Source organism: Ornithodoros turicata, chromosome 6 (assembly GCF_037126465.1).
Source record: "Ornithodoros turicata isolate Travis chromosome 6, ASM3712646v1, whole genome shotgun sequence".
Lineage (NCBI taxonomy): Eukaryota > Metazoa > Arthropoda > Arachnida > Ixodida > Argasidae > Ornithodoros > Ornithodoros turicata.
The window spans coordinates 40,520,743-40,540,045 of NC_088206.1; the positions used below are offsets into that span (position 1 = coordinate 40,520,743).

Genomic DNA, 19,303 nt, shown 5'->3' on the forward strand with positions numbered 1-19,303 from the left:
CGCACTATGTTTTTCACTGGGACTGCTTGATGGCGTGGCACGCGCAAGCATGGACTAGAAACACCGATGCACGAGCTGAAACGACGTTCACTGCTTAGCGCCGAAGCAAGAAAGAGTCCGGTATAATTTCAATTGTAGCTCCGTAACGGAAGTTATGAATTATGATAGCAAGTACCAAACTAACATAGCGTGTAATGTAATTTGAAGTGAACTTGTTTTCGCATTTTAGTGCCTCTTTAATAATTCCTTAATAGACTAAGACACAGTGTTCCATCCTGAGAGACAACAGTCACACTAATTTACACTTCAAGGCAGTTAGTGGACATAGAAAAAACAATGTCTGACATTTGTTACCTGGTGAGAAGGGGGGCTCGGGGGACAGTCAATGCAAGTCCCCCCAGCAGCTGAGTCCCCCCGCTGGGGCTCCAGCATCCCCAAGTGCATTGCAAAGAGAGGCACCGAAGGATTGCGCAGCTGTTGCAGATGTTAGTAAGAAGAGGACAGAAAAGCTTAGTAATCAACAAGACCACCACCACTGATAATACAGTAATACGTTAACACAAAGGACAGAAAAGGTTTTAGTTTACCTATCAGTACATTACATTTAAGCAATTATATAGCATATCCATGATATTGAAAGTGAGCAGGGGGCGTCACATCATTTCACTGGTTGTGGAAGTTGTTCAGCTGAAAGCTACCTGCCTCAACACAGATATGGACCTGTGGAGTTTCATGCACTTCCCAATGTGCATTCCCCACCTGCACCAAGTCAGCAATTTCACAAAAACTTTAACATTGAAATGGTTCTACTTTAAGTTGTCAAAATTGACCCTCTTTTCTAGAACCGCTAACTGCCATACCAAAGCATAGAAACCCAGTATTAATTATGCAAAAAATGTTTAATCTATCCCCTTCTCAAGTGGCCCTGTACATATCAGGCAAATTTCTTGTGTCAATGATAGGATTAGGGGGCACAAGCGTAATGTCAGGGGCAACTGTAGAAGAACATAGCAGAAGAAGGCAAGCGAGCTGGTGTGAACTCATGAAAACATGTCATTGACTATGAGGAACAGTGAAAACATGGGACAAAGCACACTAGCAGACTGGACACAGGCACATAATGAGTTCACAAGTCCGTGTCATATCCCCTCCTATGTTTTGACCCATGTTTTCACCATTCCTCAGACTTAAGGACAAATTTTCATCTAGAAAATAATCGTAGAAATTTTCAAGTTTCACTCCTGGTGCAACTCCTATCAACCTCTATGGAATAGGACGACCATTGCTGCGCCAAGAATCCCACTATAAGTTATGGGTCTTCTGAGAACCCGTAGCTATCGAGATCATGGATGGATGAGTCAGCAACCCATCAATTTTAACCTGGGAGTCCTATGGGGCTTTATCCATATGGCTGTACCTGTGTGACTCTGACCTAAAAAAAATTTCATACATTGCTGGTTTTTGTGTCACTCCTTTCAATGTCCCTCAAGATAAAGGTTCCTACTCAAGGGTGGATATTCATCAGCTTGCTGCCATTTTTCAGTTGCACCAGCATAAATATGTTTACGATTAAAAAAAAGAGGTTACATTCCCAAATCAACTGTCTTTTGTGATGTACATTACCTAACACAGGAATCTAATGAATCAACATATATTCTAAAATGTACTAATGCCAAATACATACTTTAGGGGTCCAAATCTTAAGCTTGCACATCACAAACGTTAGTTATTTTTTTAGGTTGGCACGCTCCAAGTGTCACATGACGCCATGTGAAACTGGTTTTGTAGGTCAAGATTTTGAATCAATGTTGTGATTGGCCGTCATGCAGGAGCTCGTGACAAATCATAGTGATGGCTTTATTGTTTTCTATGGAACATTGACAAGTTAGGGGTCTGAGCCAAAATGCAATTTGTTGTTTGGGCCTAGAGGACTTTCTATATTCAAAACTGTGCAAAAACATCCTGTACTGTATGTTCACATGGTATCAAATTGCACATGTATTATTATGTGTTCAGTGCACATCATCAAACTAATCAACACAGCTACACATTTTGCCTATTTCCAGCATTGTAGTGTAGTGTCCCCCCCCTTCCCGGAGTAAAAATATGTATTGAAGGGACACCTTTGCACAGGTTTGTAACCCACTACAAATGAGCAGATGCATATAACACCACACACTGTACTTTCATGTAGTGATGCTACTACACTGCAGAGACATTAGCATGAACTTCCAGTCACCCCTCATGCACTGTAGAAAATGCACACAAGCAGAATAGTATGCTAGAAATACCAAGACGAGGGTATGCTTACGTCATTTAAAGCTTTGCATCTAGAATGAGAGATACAACCAGATAAAAGTATCTACGGGATACAAACTACCTACTAATGATTAGATTGGCTTTTACATATTAGCTGCTTTATGGGAGCCAGACAAAATGCAGACAATAGGAGAAACACAGCTCTGGCTTGCCTAAAATAGCTACAAGTTAACTAAGCATCACCAAACAATGCTGGATGACAACACAAGTACCCCAGAGCTTGGCTTTAGCTTGGCTTATTTTTGTCTTGTTTATTGGCTTATTTTTGCTTTCAGGTGCTTGAAAAGAAACAAAAATTACAGAACAAAATAGAAGATATAATGCAATGCAATGAAATGAAAGACACACGAGGTATCACAGGGTATGTCAATCATAATCTACATTCTCCGCTTTTTTGGCATTCTAAAAGTGGTCACTCAACACATCCGAAATTGCACCTACTTTTCAAAAAGATATGCCGTCTATAATAACTGGCAATACAGGAACAGAAATTTCACAATAACCTTGGTAACTGCATACCTTAAATATTTGCATTTGTTATTTGTATTCTGAACAGTCTAGTGATGTTTAAAAGCATGTAGGGGCTGCTCGACAGTTCCATGCAACTGCAAGAAAGGAGGATACTAACATTAAGAATTGCTTAGCACTTCAACAAGTTAAAGCCCCAGGTTAGATTTTTCTCTTCAGGAGGTAAGGAAGATTTCACTGACTTTGAAATGGGAGAGGATGATCAGTGACGAAACCAAAATAACAAAATGAGCACGCTGTCTCAGCCCGCCTTTCGTCACGCGTCCGCGGTTATCATGCTCTGTTAATCTACCGCAGAATGATAGAGCAGAATCTTCTCCTCGTCCAGAAAGAAAAAAATATGCCACGACGTGCTTGAACAACTGAAAGCATTTCGATTCATGAAAGGTCCTTTACCAGCATGTGTCCACCATGAGGTTCCTCCAATTATTATTTCAGATAGGGCTTGTTGTATGGTCGTACCGGTACAAGCATGGAGTGGAACATGTTGTGTGTTTTCAAACCAGCAATATCAAAGCACAGAAAAGCCGCCAACTGTTCTGCTCACTCCTAAATGAGTACAGCACAGGTTTGCACCTCAATGTTATTCTTGGTGTCTTGGAAAAAGTCTAACAAGAATGCATATTACAGAGAGAATGCTTTCACAAGGCACTGTGCATTTACTACACACTGCACTACAAGAAAGCTGAGAGACAATGAGGAAAAAAATGGAGCACAAAAACGGTGACAAGGCAGCTTCTAAACTTCAGCTAATGAACTCCAAAGGATGAACCACATTTCTCACTTAAGCTGCAGAGCTAGACTTTGCAAAACTGAAATAAGAAAACACTTTGTTGCAGCTGGCTGGGGCGTTTCGTCACCACATTGTTCACATTGCGTATGCCATTGCTCACAGAAAATTGCAATATATCACTGAATTTTGATGATCAAAATGAATAGAAAAACAACGCTTTGTTGCAATGATGATGATTGGGGTGTTTCATCACCACAGGCGATAGTATGATGAGCCTCAAAGTGAGGACAAAAGCTGTTGCATTGTCTTAAAAGTGCTCGACGCTTAAGATCACAGAAAGCGCTTCAGTCGCTACTTTTTTTCTAAACCAGGCAGTTATCCTGCCTATTAAAATGAACCATGTGAAGTAACTCAATCAACAGATGCACAACTATCACAGAATTAAAGTTTGAAAATTGCGACCGTGCGCAACGGTGGCAACGCCCGGAACAAGCCAACGAGCCGCCCACATCATTTTGCCATCAGGAGGGGTGAGCCCGCTGGTTGGTTTAGAGACTGTGTATGACGTTCCTTATCGTGATGATGGTTACTGCTGTTCTGTTGTTGGCGGCAATGAGTATAAATACAGTGCAGCACTAAGCGCTGCTTCAGTTCCACACAATCCAGCGAAATCTATCTCAATGCCGTCGCCGGCACGTCGCGACATCGGGCGTTGACCGTCCATTACCAACTTATTAATCATCGAGCTAAACAACAAGAATTAGCCGATGGAGGATACAAACATGGACAACACAAGCATGACAGTTTGCTTTCATCCGATCATCATTCCGAGCTGTCCCGGTGTCTTTTGCTTGGTTGCCACACTGCGCCCGCCGACATATCAACGTGCACTGAAATTGGTAACACGTGTCAATATTTCGCAGACACTTCGCCGTTCCCCATTATTCACGGGTGTACCTCGAAATAAAGGGATCAAAATCCTTGTTGCAAAATAAACTAGTGTAAATAAATTTTATCTGACTATAAAATGCACAGTCTCGCACAAGAAACTGCCAACGGCGAACTGTGACTAACCTGGGCACAAAAATGCAAACACCAAACTGACTAGCCTATACTGTATTTACTTGCATATTTTGTGCCATCGCATAATTTGTGCACCCCTAGTTTAGCACTAAAAATGACAAGAAAACAAAATATCGCGTAACTTGCATTTTTGGGCTCGGATGTCCGACATGCACGTGTCAGCGACTTGCTGCGACTGCTTTTCGCAACATCATCAGTGCCACCAAAGTTACTGCGGTGCTTTTGTTTGATTTGCCTACACTTTGATGTGGTGGTGGTCCACTGACGCGATGGACGATACTGTCACTTAAACAACAGGATGCGGAAAGAAATGCTGGACAAACACGCCACGACAAACCTTGCAGCACAACATGACAAGGTTGACGAACATTGCGTGCTTTCAGTTGTCACGTGTGACTAGCGGTGTCTTCCAGCAGAGTCTCTACGTATTTCACCGGTATCCGGCATTTTGCCTCCCGACCATCGTCGGTTGCATAGTGTTTGGGTGCTTCTTTCGTGCTTGTGCAATGCAGTAATAATGTCAATATCGGCTCTAACAGGAGCCTATATGACCGGCATACTAAAATTTTGAATTCTGTGTCATGTAAATATTGTAACAAATGTTCCCGCACAATTTGCGTATCCCCAACTTTTTCGACTTTTTTTGGGAGAAAAAGTGCACAAATTCTGAGAGTAAATACGGCAATAAACTAAACAACATGCTGCGCTCCATCGTGTCCGCCCTGCTAAGCCTGCTAAAATGTGGCTGCTTTCATTCGCTAATACGACTTAGACAAACATTGAAAACCCGTGAATTTTAGTTGTTAAACAGTGATGTTATGTTCTTAAACACGGCATATCATCTTACGAAGCAGTCGAGCATTTACCTTGATTTTCCTTGTTTCGAGAACGTGAATTTCAAAACTGGGAATATCGATATACCGAATAACATGAATAAAAAGAAAAAGAAAAAAAGGGCAGCACTGACCCCGATAGAAGCGCGGTCACTGTTTTTGTCCCTAATGACATCACCCATGACGTTTTTTCTTTCTCCTCCTTGTTTGACCCTGAGGAAAGAGTCGAGCAGGTATGCATGTGGCGATGTTCAAGTGTCCTTTTTTCTATTAAAAATATCACGTACAGAGTAAACGTGTGTGTTAATCATCAAGTTAAGTTACCTGCTTTCGCAAAGCGTTCGGAATTGAAAAATTTGTAGATGGCTTTCTGTGCTCCTTTAAATTTAGAAAAGGCCAGGGAAAACCAAAACATAAATTTAATGAGCAAATAAAATGTAATGTTGTGTGTACATGAGTGTATTTCGTGCCCTGTATTTCATGCTAGCACGATAGTGGCACCTGGAAGGGCTACCACTCAGGAAGGGTGTCTTGTGAGGAAAATGTTGCCAGGTGTCTCAGACACAACTAATAACAAATATTTAGCACTTTGGCAATATGAAGCACAGGTATAAAAGTTACGCCTGTGCAATGGAATGAGCATTTTCAAGATAACTAAGGTAAAATATCCCAAACCTGCACATACCTCATACATTTGAATGCGTCTGACAAAAAACATGCACCGGTGATATGAATGCACTGGTCCCGCTTTGAAGCACCTTTACAGTGGGCGCGTCTACTAAAGCAGCGCCTGCAGCACCGGCAGGGGGCACTGCTAGCGGCAGCATGTGCTGGTTTGGTAGACAGTCCACGTGCTTAGCAAATAGCTGCCCCACAGCAGACAGTGTTGTCTCGGAAGCGGTTGCTCAAATATTTTATATCCGAGCCCGTTGAGACGGATGATTGATTGATTGATTGATTGATTATGTGTTTAATGGCACAAAGGCAGGAAGAACTTTGCGTTGATGGCATGGTGTGTGCACTTCTCATATCGAATACAGTCTCATCCAAACGAGTTTTGTTCCCAATATACCACACTTTAATGCCTGTCAGTTCAATGGTGACATCAGAATATCTCCTACTGCATTTGAGGTAAGTCTATGTCCAAGTTTTAAACTGAGGGCGTGAATTGTCCTCGTCCTAGCCATACAAACGTGATTCATTGAGTGGTTGACATTTCACGAAATGTAACGTATTTCAGGACCTCCTGTGGCGGTGGTTTATGGCTGTGCATCGGATGACTTGCTCAGTAGAGCCAGAGCTCTGCCTTCTGCTAACGATATGGATCGCGGGTAAAGAGCCTTTCCGGACAGTGGCTGATAGGTTCGGCTTGAGCAGAGGTCTTGCGCACCACTTGCCAAATGCGTAGGAACACTTGTGGTGATCGCGCGTGACATTATAATATGGCCAGGAGAAGCTGACATGAAAGGTGATTTACAATTACACCATGTTGTTCTCGGTACCAAATTCGTTAGTGACCTGTGAGGAATTACCGTACCTTGCATCCCCAAGACCTGTGTTCTATTCTGATGAGTAAGCATTCAGTGTGAATTCTAACTGTTGTCTGTTGAATTCGATGTGTGTTTCGGACTGTTGTTCAAGTAGTGTATTGACGTGTTCTTATCCGGCTCGGTGGACTGAATAGACATCATCGGATGCGCTCAGTGTACAGCACAGCGGTGAACAGTGGCAATGAACATGATGGATGGATGTCTGTGTGTCGGCTGCCACAATGACGTCACACAGCAGCAGCAGCAGTGCGCTCAGCACATTTTCACCTGCTGCCGGCGCTGCCCAGCAACGCTGCGGCAGCAGGTTGTCTACGAAACCAGCGCCTTATTCTAGTAGACGGAAGTTTAGCCATTCGGTGGCAGCTCTAGTAGACGCGCCCAGTAGCTTTACCAATGCATTGGTCACATGCTTGCTGCGCATGCCCCACACACTGCCAAAGCTCGGGCTGAGCGGGAATATGGCGGTTATAGTTACTTCTTTACAAGACATCCCCAATTTACATAACATTATAATCCTATAACAATAATGTTTATTTCACACTCATTGTGTGGGGTGGGGCCAAGACAAAAAAGCCATTACCTTATTTCTACAATAATACTGGTAAGGATATCAGCAGTGATAACATTCACAATGTGCAACACAGTGTTCGAAATACTGGAACAGTGAATTTGTAATGTGGACCTCACAAGGCACACTAATCCAGAACTAAGAAATCACAATATGGTTCACACACATGCTCAAAGTACTACTCAATGGCCAAGCAAATTGCTAGACAGTAGATAGCTTCATAGCCAGAAGCAAACAGGCACGATGCCCACATTAAATGCTGGGCAGGAAAGGGGACATCTCAAGAAGTTCTACACACGGGTATGATTCCCTTCTCCATTTACTTTGTGTTGCCCTGTGGGCTGAACTCTTTGAGCATGTTTCTCAATTCCATGCTGAAGTGGTTCCTATTATGCACTTTTTAATCTGCTTCAACTAGATGAACCCACTAAATCTCTCAAGTGAATTGATTGCTGTACTCTTGTGCATGCATTTTTCCTTAGCACAGAAAGTAAGTTACTTTGTATGTCCTCCACTGAAGGATGGATACGACAACTGTATGATACAAAGTCATATGAGTACGTGTGTGTGCATTTCTTCCATATAGGAGTGCAAGGTGATAAGGAATGAATAGGCTGTTAATACAGCACCTTGCCCACAATTTCATTACTTGCAACAAATTATGACTATTACAATCTAGTATTCACATTTGATGCCTGTAATTTTCCATTAGATTACAGGATTTGGTGTGCATTTACCGGCACTGTGCCATGATAGTTAAACTTTCTAAAAAACTAGCTCACATCGTGAATAATGACAAGACATTTCAAAGCTAGCTGTTATTATTTGACATCACACAGATAAGATTAATTGAAGAGTCAAGACGGTAATAACTTCTGCAAAATGTATGCGCACCAGTATAATGTAGACATGGGCAACATATCCCTGAGTGTGGAGTGAAGACAAGAGGACAAACAAAGAAATGTATGTACCGTGTTACATGTTTGTTCGTCCTCTTGTCTTCACCCCAAACTCATGGATATGTTGCCCACTTCAAATTTACACCAGCTCGCTTGCACAATCCTTTTGTGCTCAACAGTATAATGTACTCAAGCGATGTTCAGGGGGCATAGTAATGCACAGGTGAAGGCACAGTAAAATTCCAGGATAATCTTTGAAGCTGAAACTGTGAACTAACTGAAGTTTTGGGGGTTGCCAGGAATTGCCAGCAGGACAGAAAATCCAAATGTCCGTATAAATAAGCCATACAAAACAATCAAGTCCGCTAAAATTCTTCGTTATCACAGCAACATAACATAAATACCACAGAAATACTTCTGTTCATACATGTAAGTATGTAATACACAACTGAATTCTTAAAATAATATAATGCTATTATATCTTCCCATTTCATCCCAATGATAACCCACAAACTCAATAGCATGTGTAGCAAACTGACAACCACTATTAAAGGGAGACTCCGCACCAAAGAACGTGTTGAGGTAACAGTGCGACATCAATCCGTACCGTATGATATTTCAGTGAATACAATTTCTCATCCCCAAGTGGCAGAGATAATTAGAAAATGAATATTTTCTTTCGAGTGATTAGGCGCTCCTCCACAGAAAAGCCGTCCAGCAACACTGGGCTTCACCTCAGGTATATTCCGTGTACGGCTTTCTGTAGGTTTTGCTTTTACCGCTGGCGAATATTTTAGAACGAAATTGAGGAAGCAGATGACTGGTCATCCGTGTGGCACAAAGTTACAAAGCGCGTGCCCGAAAGGAACCGGTGGCCCACACGAGACTACCGGTGACGTCACACATGGTATAGGAGGTAGGAAGGGGAACCTTCAGAAGTTTCGGTTTCGTTTTGAGCTTCCCAGCTCTTTTGGCAACTAACGAGTCCTCGACTGCCAAACCAACTTTATCTCTCATTTCGGAAGAATGTATCAAACTTATTTACACAGCCATTATAATAGTTTCGGATTGTCCCGGAGTCTCCCTTTAAGATTTTGATCTCAAGGGTGCTTGTCAGATTAATATGAAGCATTAGAACCACAATTACATGTTTTTCTGAAAAACTTACTTAAACTGTTTTTGAATGTTATAAAGGGTATTCATCCTAAAGAGGACACACATGGAAAGCAGATTCAAAGAAAAAGCACTGCCCGACATCAATGCAGAAGGAAGCCATGCAATCGCAAGCAGAAGAAAAGGCTGTTCCATACCAGTTTCCACGGCTCAATTTGTTTCTAGCTTTGGTAAAAAAATATAAAAACGTTTCTAGAAGTCAGGGTCCTCAGCACGCAAATCCTGGAGCATGCAGAGAAGGAATTCAAGAATCAGAGAGCAAAAGACAAAAGGCTGATGACAACAAAGAAGACAGGTTGACTGACCACATGCTCCAGTTTTTCAGCCCATTCAAAATGCTGTAGAAGGTAGTAGTAGCTCAATATGTCGATAAATTCTACTATTGCAAAACGGCAACAGAAACAAAGACGACAACAACACAACACAGAGAAGCCGCAGCTTTCAACCAACTTTTACTCACACAGTGAGAAACACACATACCTCGAGAATATGCTCAGTAGAAAAAACACAAACTTCCCCATTGGTTCCTTCCCTCCAATGTACGTCCCTTCTATACAAACCAAACCAAACTATTGATAAGCACAAGCTATTTATCTGCCAACGCTGCTGTCGGTGCACTAACACTAACAGGAGGAAGAGAGATTGAAGCATGGTTCCCACTGAATTTTGGAACAAAAATTCAAGTGTCTTTCAAGGATGCTTGACGGCTCAGCTGCAGTTTATGACCAGGGCTTCAACATTTCACTAAAATATTTATAAGGTACAGCTATCACACAAACAAATAGATGGGTGCACAATAGTGATCCGTTCACAAACATGACTCATGAACATAGGATAGAAAGGACGGCTGATGAATACAACTCAGCGCCCCATCCATTTCATACACTTCTGGTTTCTGCTGCTCATTCCTATTGCAATGAGTGCTAACGCCTGTGGTTTCGAAGCTATAGTAGTTCTGACTCTGAAGAAGCGGAATTGCTCCACAAGAATAAGGAAAAGATGCAAAATCAAGGGTTTTCGAGAAGTGTGGGAAAATTACAGGGTTTTTCATACCTTGAAAGTGGCACTATTGAATTCTAGGGTATTCAAGGGCTTCAAGGACCAGTGGGAACCACGTTGAAGGGAAGGAACCAATGGGAAAGTTTTTTTTTTTCACAAACTGTGCAAACTTCGGGACTAAGCACATTCGCACTACTGCTGTCTGTCTTCTGTTCTCTGTCTGTCACTTACTGTTACTGTCTACAAGGCTGTCTCAGACAGCCTTGTAGACCATTTTCACCATCAGCTCATGGCTGCCTTGCGAGCCACCGACAGCAGGTCGAGTGCCTTCCACTCATCATGCTGGGCGTTCGCACTGCAATCAAAGAGGACTGCTACTGCAGCACTGCAGAATTGGTTTACGGCTGTCCTCTTCGTCTTCCCCGTGCCCTTATCCGAAGTCGTCATCCCCAACATGACATCCTACGTGGACCCCCTTCATGAGATATTATGCGGCCTTTGTCCCCCACCTGTACTGACTCCCACGTGCCGTTTTATCTTTGTCAGCCTGGACCTCCACATGGCCACACATGTGTTTGTTCGCAGAAATGGCCCTGCTGCAACCTCCCTAACCTCCCTACGATGGCCCCTCTGCATCCTGTCACCCATACCTACCTGTCCTACAGAGCATCTTTTATGTACTTGTGTTCTTCACTGTGTGAGTAAAAGTTAGTTGAAAGTTGCGGGTTGTCTGTGCTGTGTTGTCGTCATCTCTGTTTCTATTGCCGCTTTGTAATAGTATGTACCAACCTGCCTGTTATCAATTGTTACTTCACAATTTTACACCCCTTAATAGGGCTAAGTTCATTCTCTGTGAAGTCTTATGACAATCAAATCACGCTTCTCAAAAACGCAGTTTACGTTGATCATTGGAACCAGCAAAGTAAGCACGAGAGAGCGCCATTTGTTGTAGGTGCAGATGAAATAGGTAAATGATTGTCTGTACAAAAGATTGAGCTGTACATGGTATACCTATTTATTTGCCCTGAAACAAAATGTGAATGAAAAAGGATCTTAAAGAAATGGGAACAGCTATTCTGTTTTCAAAAAAATTCTAATACAATACTTTACCTGAGAACACCCTGTATTTTAGAAAGAGTGTTTCAAGAATACATTTATATACAAGAAGACATAAATAAGTTGTTTCATGACAAATGAGGTTAGAACTAAGAGAAAAGTACATCACACAACTGACTAGAATTACCAAATTAGTTTTCAAAACCCTTACATATGATGCGCATACATGACAGTTGTGTAAAGAAAACAAGTATGCAAGCTGAGAGAGGCCAGCATGCTGACTGGTATGCACATCTCTGGGGACGTGTTGCTGAGTTACACACTTCCCAACTATGTACTAATACTACAGCTAGCACAGCCAATGTATGTTACAGCCAATACAGTTCTGTAAGCATGGTTCCTGAATCTACCAACCTCACCCGGAGATATATTCTAAGGTTTTTGGCTTCATGTTGTATCTTCCCACTTCCTCCCTGTGACTTTCTAGTAACACTCTGCCCTACTTATTTTGTTACACGGCTCTGTCTCTATTGCTCCATGTTGCTGTAAACAAGTAATTTGCGGGATGTAGGCAAAATGATGCAAGTGAGACAATACATGGTTACGAAGTATAGAAACCCGAGACAAACGACACAACACTATCTCTGACACAGAAAACTCTTTAATGACAAAAACTAGATGTCTAACAACTTCCTGAGAGATGGCAAGGGGGAACAGAGGCAATACTGATATGGCGCCCTGTCATAATGATTGCTTTAAACTCTGCCAGAAGTCATGCCACTGGATCACAAATATTCTTGAGAACAGTCTCATGGAAATGAGGAGAATATTTGTTACATGCTTTCAAATGGGCCACTAACTGTGAATGCCGTGAAAGGGAATCAGCGTTCCTTCTATGCTCAAAGAGCCTGGTCTTTAAGCATCACCCAGTTTGACCCACATAGCAGAAGCTGTATACGTACTAGCAGAATACAACAGACAACTCTATTGAAAGTCTACAAAACCAGATCTGTGGGAAGTGTTGCAACCGGACGTCTTAGAAAGAAAAGGTGTCAGGTTGCTTAATCATGTAAGACCTGAAAAGACACCCTGAACATTGAACCCCTTAATGGCTCTCAATATGTTGCGAGAAATATGTTGCGTGAAAATAGGGTATACACCAGGGGTGACGCAAACCCGCCATTGTTGTAACTACCCTCAAGCGGGTGCTTCTCGCAAAACTGCCATCTTGTCCTGGTCACACATCATAGGAAACGTCATTTTGAGGTCATGCAACTTTGTTTACATATCGCCTAACGCTTGTCGACATATTCCGATCGGCATAAAGCCAAGAGATGGACGTATTTTGCCAGCGTAAACTATACAGTGCTTCTTCTGTGACATGGTAGCCCATTTCTCCTCAGTTTAAGTAAATCACATCGGCTCAGTGTGTCATAATGCCGGGCCGTCATCGCAACCTTGGAAGTGGTCAACAGTACGAGGCCTCATGTACAAAACTGCATGTTTAATGCGAGATTATCGGATGAATATAATTACCGAGGTCCAACGACACCCGAAACGGTGCACAGAAACAGTAAACACCTTGTTTACAAACAATTATGCTGCCGATCACGGGCGCGGCCATCTTTAAGGTCACGTGTGTGTTGACGTTTGCTGTGATGTGAAACCAGGACCTGTCCAGAATGCATTGCATTCACCAAGCACGCTTTTCGTCTATGGAGAAATACACTGGATGCCACCCCTGTGGTATACACACACACTTTTTTTAATCATTGGCCATTGCATCACTCACCCTACACCCTGTACGTAAGGTCTAAAGTGTTCCCTGCTCTAACTGGCAGATCTGATGATGAATACTATATGAAACAAAGTGAAAATAAGACCTAAGTGAAGATTGTACTAGTAGAAATGTACTGTATTACTGTGCATTTCTTGGAATGCTGGACCAGATTTACAAACTGCACCTCTGGACACACAGCTCAGCGCACTGGGACGGGCTTTTCCGGCATGCTGGTCATCCTCATTTTATTCCGGCAACTAAGAAATGCATGGTAATATGGTAGCTACTCCTTAGCTGGTCAAGTCACAATGAGAACTATTGCTGGGCAGGCTTACCATCACATTTTTTAAATTTTGATTTGATTTTGATTCTGTGTTAGCACCGCAAAGCAACTGCGGCTATGAGTAGCATACAGACGTGGACAGATGACAGCAGGAAGGAGTGGTGGACAGGGAGTTAGTATGCATCCTGGACCTGCTTCAGGGGCAACTGTGCTGATATTCGTTTGGAAAGACTAAAGGAAGATCCAGGGAAAACATCAGACAGACCAGCTGATGCTAGGATTCGAGTCCACCACCTCCCAGTCATCAGCACAACCTTCGCTGCCACCACTGAGCAGGTGCGCTTACCCACTCAGCCATGCTGCCGGTTTATAGGGCCTTCCTATGTATCAACACGGCTGGGGCAATTAATATGAAGCATGTTGTTGCAATAAACTAACAGAAAATAGGAGTTCTCGTCTGTTTTTTGCTGGAAAATTCGATACCGCCCTGAAAGTGACTTCTATCGAGTAGCGCAGAGGACACGCCAAACTCTCACTGGCTTCATAACTAAGGACGCTATACCGCCGGAAGCCCCCTGGTCTCTACCGGTACCGCCCACTTTTGTACGCCTCCCAAACCTTCTGGAAAGAAGAGATCAGGTCCCCCCTCAAGTCCTCCGAGCCCATTTTCATGCTCTGGTAGACGAGAAGTTTTCTACGTTTACGGCAGCATATACAGATGGCGCATCCCGAAACAACAAGTCCGCCTCAGCATTTGTCATACCATCCGAAGGCGTAGTGCACGGAAGACGCCTTTCACATCCAACCTCCTCCACAGCTGCGGAACTCTATGCCATCCTTTTCTTTCTACAACACATCGCTGATTTTACACCACGGGAATGGGCAGTCCTAACAGAGTCCAAATCTGCACTTCAAGCAATTCAAAATTCCGGCATACGAGGCCCGTCCGCACCCCTCCCCACTCTCCAAAGCCAAAATAAAGTTGTTGTTGTTGTTGCTGGATAAACATGTTTCTTGCGATATTATTCGGTGGCCAGTACTGTAGGCACCATATTTAGCAATTTGTAGTGTTCATTGTTTTTGGGTGCTGTGAAGTTAAACGAAAAATCTGACATAACGAACAAGTTTGTAGTGAGACTTCGCTCCGATCAGGTGGGACTGTTCCTAACAAACATACACTTGGAGTTACCCTCTGCTGAAATTTTCCTTTATAACATTTGCATCAGCAACACGATTATTCCAAAAAGTGATGGATTAGAGTCTCCTAGGTATACAATAGACAATGCATCACATTGGTGTTCTTTGCGGGAGTGGAAAATCAAAAGAGCATATATCTAACTTGGAAGAAGTGCTAGAGCATCTCCAAGACAACAACAACTTCAGGAAGACGGATTGTGAATTCCTCAAGGCATGAGTTTCAGACATAGGATCTGAGCAAGGACTGGGCATATAAGGAAGCAGAAATAAGGGCTGCACCAAGCTCAGTTATTAAGCAATGTTCACTGCTGGGATTAGCAAACTACTGTGGAAAGTTCACATATCTTACACCCTCTGAATAGGCTGCTGCACAGGGCTGTTCCATGGAAATTGTAAAAAAGACTGATGGATCACTCAAGGAGCAAAAACAAAGACTATCTTCTGTATCAATGCATACTATTACCTGATTGCCAATGGTTTCAGCATGTAGCACTTCAACTCATAACATTGCTCCAGCGTTATCGCATGTATGTAAGGATGGTACAGAGAAGCCATTCGCTATCCTACCATGAGAGAAACTACTTTCAGCTTGGGAAGCAGCATTAGCTGTCATATTTGGAGGTTTCTCTGTTACTTTTATGTACCTCACTTTTCACTCGTTACTGATCATGTACCTGTACAAAATATTCTAAGACCAACTACAGGCATTCCTCCAATGGGTAAATTTGCATCAAAGGGCGTGCGTTCTGGCAGCCCACAAGTACACAATCGGCTACATGATTTCGAAAGAAAATGTAAATGAAAATTTCCAGTTGAGGTTGCTACGAGTGACTTGAGGCTGCTAGAAGGGTGTGGCTGACATGACCTGTGTTTTTCTGCGACTACCTCAAGAACTTTCATATTAAAGCAGAGACATTTTCTTGCTTCAGCCCTTATTTGCGTATCGCATGGAACTGTCTCTGCACAAAGGACGCTTAGGGATGTGAATTGTAGTGCTCAAAGCTTTTTAAGGAAGGGCTTCATAACAGAAGAAATAGTACAGAGATATCGTTACAGTATCTGAGAGTTATCATACTGTATGCACCCAGGAATATTTTTGCAACAATGTGCTGTGAGTTGTGATTAGCAAGGGCATCAAAACAACAGAAATTGCGAGATGTTCACTGCGCTCAATACATTTTAGCATGTGGACTCTAATACCTCTGCCACAAGGGCACGAAAAATGACATTAAGTGTGTAATGAGTGTGCATCATTCATGTCGTGCTATACTGATATATTTGTCGCGACGTGAAGAAAAGAGTCGAAGACAGGCAGCAGGAGAAATAGCCAGTTTACTGGGCAAGAGCGCGACTAGAATGAACGCGGGTGAAGATGATGCGTGCCGACGAGCTTGGCTTGGGCGTGGCCTAGCATCGTCGTCAGCTACATATTTAATGACATTCGTCTGAATGAGTTTCTGCGTAATGAGATCTCCACAACTCATGCGCCCACAAAATGTGTACCCTTGCTCCCATTTTTTGCACACAAGAGCAATTTAAAACTTAGATAAAGCCACTCTGTACTGCGTGCTGTGCAATCCTTTTGCAAATTACATGAAAACAAGCATTATTTTGGGCAAAATACCCGACGTTGTTAACAGTTGCTAACGTGAAAAGCAAATAAGTACATGACACTGGTACCTCCTCCTCCTTCTGCTGCTGCTGTGTCGAGAACAAGATGGCAGCAGGTTTCCGGCATAGTACAAACCATCGATTATGAAACCAAGCAAATTTCCTCATTTTGTGAGGTATTACAGGTATTTTCAATCTCTTTGAACGCGTCTACGCTCTTCAAGTACTGCATCTCTTACGTGGCTAGTGGGAGTCCCATCATCGACATCATCGCCTTTAAAGGAGCACAGAAAGCCATCTAACAAATTTTCAGTTCCAAACGCGTTGTGAAAGCAGGTAACTTGATGATCAACACACAAATTTTTTCTGTACGCGATATTTTTCATAGAAACAAAAACACACACACAATCTCGAAGATCACCCTGTAAGTTCCCGCTCGACTCCCACAGGGTCAAATGAGCAGGAGGAGAAGAAAATATCATGGGTGATGTCATTATAGTTCAAAAGGGCGACCACGCTTCTATCAAGGTCAGCGCTGACCAGTTTCCTATTTCGTTGCTTTCTCCCTGTCGAGTGGTGAATAATGGAGGACTTCGAAGTGCCTTCGACACGTGTTGCCACTTCAGAGTGGGAAATTGGTACTCTGCAGAGATGCAGAATGATGAGCTGTACACCGTACGGTTACATGCCTTACATGTTGACGGACGCAAACTTTACCGGCCAAACAAAAGGCGCCGGGGCAGTTTGGAAAAAATCAAACAACTCGTGTGTTTGTGTTATCCATGTTTGTATCCTGCATCGGCTAATTCTTGTTGTTTAGCTCGATGATTGGTAAGTTGACGATAAATATGGAGTGACTTTTTCAGGTTAAATGCCTTTCTCGGATTAGGGGGGTAAAAATCAGGTGCTACTTTTAAATCGGTAATTCCGGGAGAAATCAGGCGAAAATTGTGCCTTCGGGTGTTATCGTGTTTTTTTGTTTCTCCACTTGTCTATTCAGCACTATACATGGCAATGCCTTTTCTGTCACTTCCAATGTTGCACAACACACAAAGATGAAGTGCACTTCATACCATTTGTTAACCCAAAGCTGCATAAATAAGTAATATTGACAATAGTGACATGTAATGTAGATTATATTTACAGTATCTGCATACAGTATCTGCATAGACAGTGCTGACACATATGTGTGAGAACGTAAGTGACCCATTCTTACATGTGTCACATGTGGCTACCTTTGTTTGTCTTCAGTGAAAATGTCACTTGAGGATTTCACAGTGAATAGAATTTGGGGAGAAACTGGATTTAACCCGAATTGGTCGGAGGTCAGTTCAGGGGAGAATAACCTGGCAGAGTTGGGTTTAACCCCCAAAAAGTCACTCCCTAACCAAAAATTGTGGTGGTATTATGACATTGCTTGGCTCTGTTGGTCTTTGCAACAGTCAATGGATGACGTCATGCCGATGATGGCATTGCGATAGATTTCACTGGATTGTGACAATGTATCGGCAAGAACACACCTCCAGCTGAATGACTAACAAAGTTGCTAATGAAAGCGATTGGCAAATTAGTGATTGTACTGATGCGGTGATCATTTTGAAGGCTGAACTGAAGCAACGCTTACTGCTGCGCTGTGTTTATACTCCTTGCCACACACAACAGAATAACAGTAACAATCATCACGATAAGGAATGCGACAGACGAAACAGACTTCAACTGGCAACTGAAGCTTATTTTCACAATCCACCTGCTCCTGAAGGTCGCGCGAGTCAAAAGCGAGCTTGATCGCGGACAGGTTGTTCAATTTTTGGCTAACGTTGTTCAGGGACTTCTCAATGAGGATGGCCTCCACAATCTCACTGCCTAACCTTGAACCATGCCTTGAATGGTGTCTGTGGACCAAAGTTCGTATATTGTATCTGATAAATCAAAGAAAATGCAAAATGAAACACGTCTTCCATAGCTGCGGCTTACGGCGTCGTTCCGAGTGAAAAATAGCAGACATCGTTTCTCTAAACGAACCAGTGGGATGTACCGTAATGACCTCAAAATGACGTGAGCGGCTGGTCGGCTCGTTCTGGGCATTGCCACCGTTGCGCACGATTGTGATTTTTAAAAACAAATTCTGCGATATTTATACATCTGTTGAATTATTCACTTTGCATGGTACATTTTAATAGGCAGGTTAATGCCCTGAGGGTCTCATAAATAAATAAATAGATTCGCTTGGAAAAATTGAAGTGGTTTCTGAGTTTCTTCGATGTCATTCCAATCTGATGTGTAGCACGACTATCGTAAGAAACAGCATTCCGGACCAAACTGACATTACACGCTAACGTAATTTTTTCTGCCCGTGTGGCACGGGTACAAGTGGCCCAAAGTTTTCATTCTACAAAGCACCGCATAAGACGCTATCATAAAATCTCTGTGTAAGCATTTCACATGCTTTGGGCTACAAGCAACTACACTATAGTATACTACAACCGCCCTGCTTCAACCCACTTGTTATACTATAGTATTCAACAATGGGTGGCAGTGTGTCACAGAAACGTTTAAAAAATTGCTGCTATTACAGAACTTTGACAATGTGCTTCGTGTAATGGGGGCTCAGTGATGTGGATTAGATGACACAAATCGGATTCAAATCAAATTCCCAATTCCCCAGAAATCAGCATCAAATGAACATCCAGA

The 19,303-nt window shown here is 42.7% G+C and overlaps 1 protein-coding gene across 4 annotated transcripts in view; it reads right to left on the reverse strand.

Annotated features, from left to right (window-relative positions):
- The window catches only part of LOC135396570 (aftiphilin-like), a 72,376-nt gene that overhangs the window by 19,167 nt on the left and 33,906 nt on the right, over positions 1–19,303 (reverse strand). For 3 of the 4 annotated variants that reach the window (XM_064627607.1, XM_064627606.1, XM_064627608.1), the window contains exon 5: positions 355–474. The exons of the other annotated variant lie outside the window; for it this stretch is intronic. In XM_064627607.1, the coding sequence (XP_064483677.1) occupies positions 355–474 (120 nt within the window). The remainder of the gene's footprint in view (positions 1–354; positions 475–19,303) is intronic. 4 annotated transcript variants of the gene reach the window in all.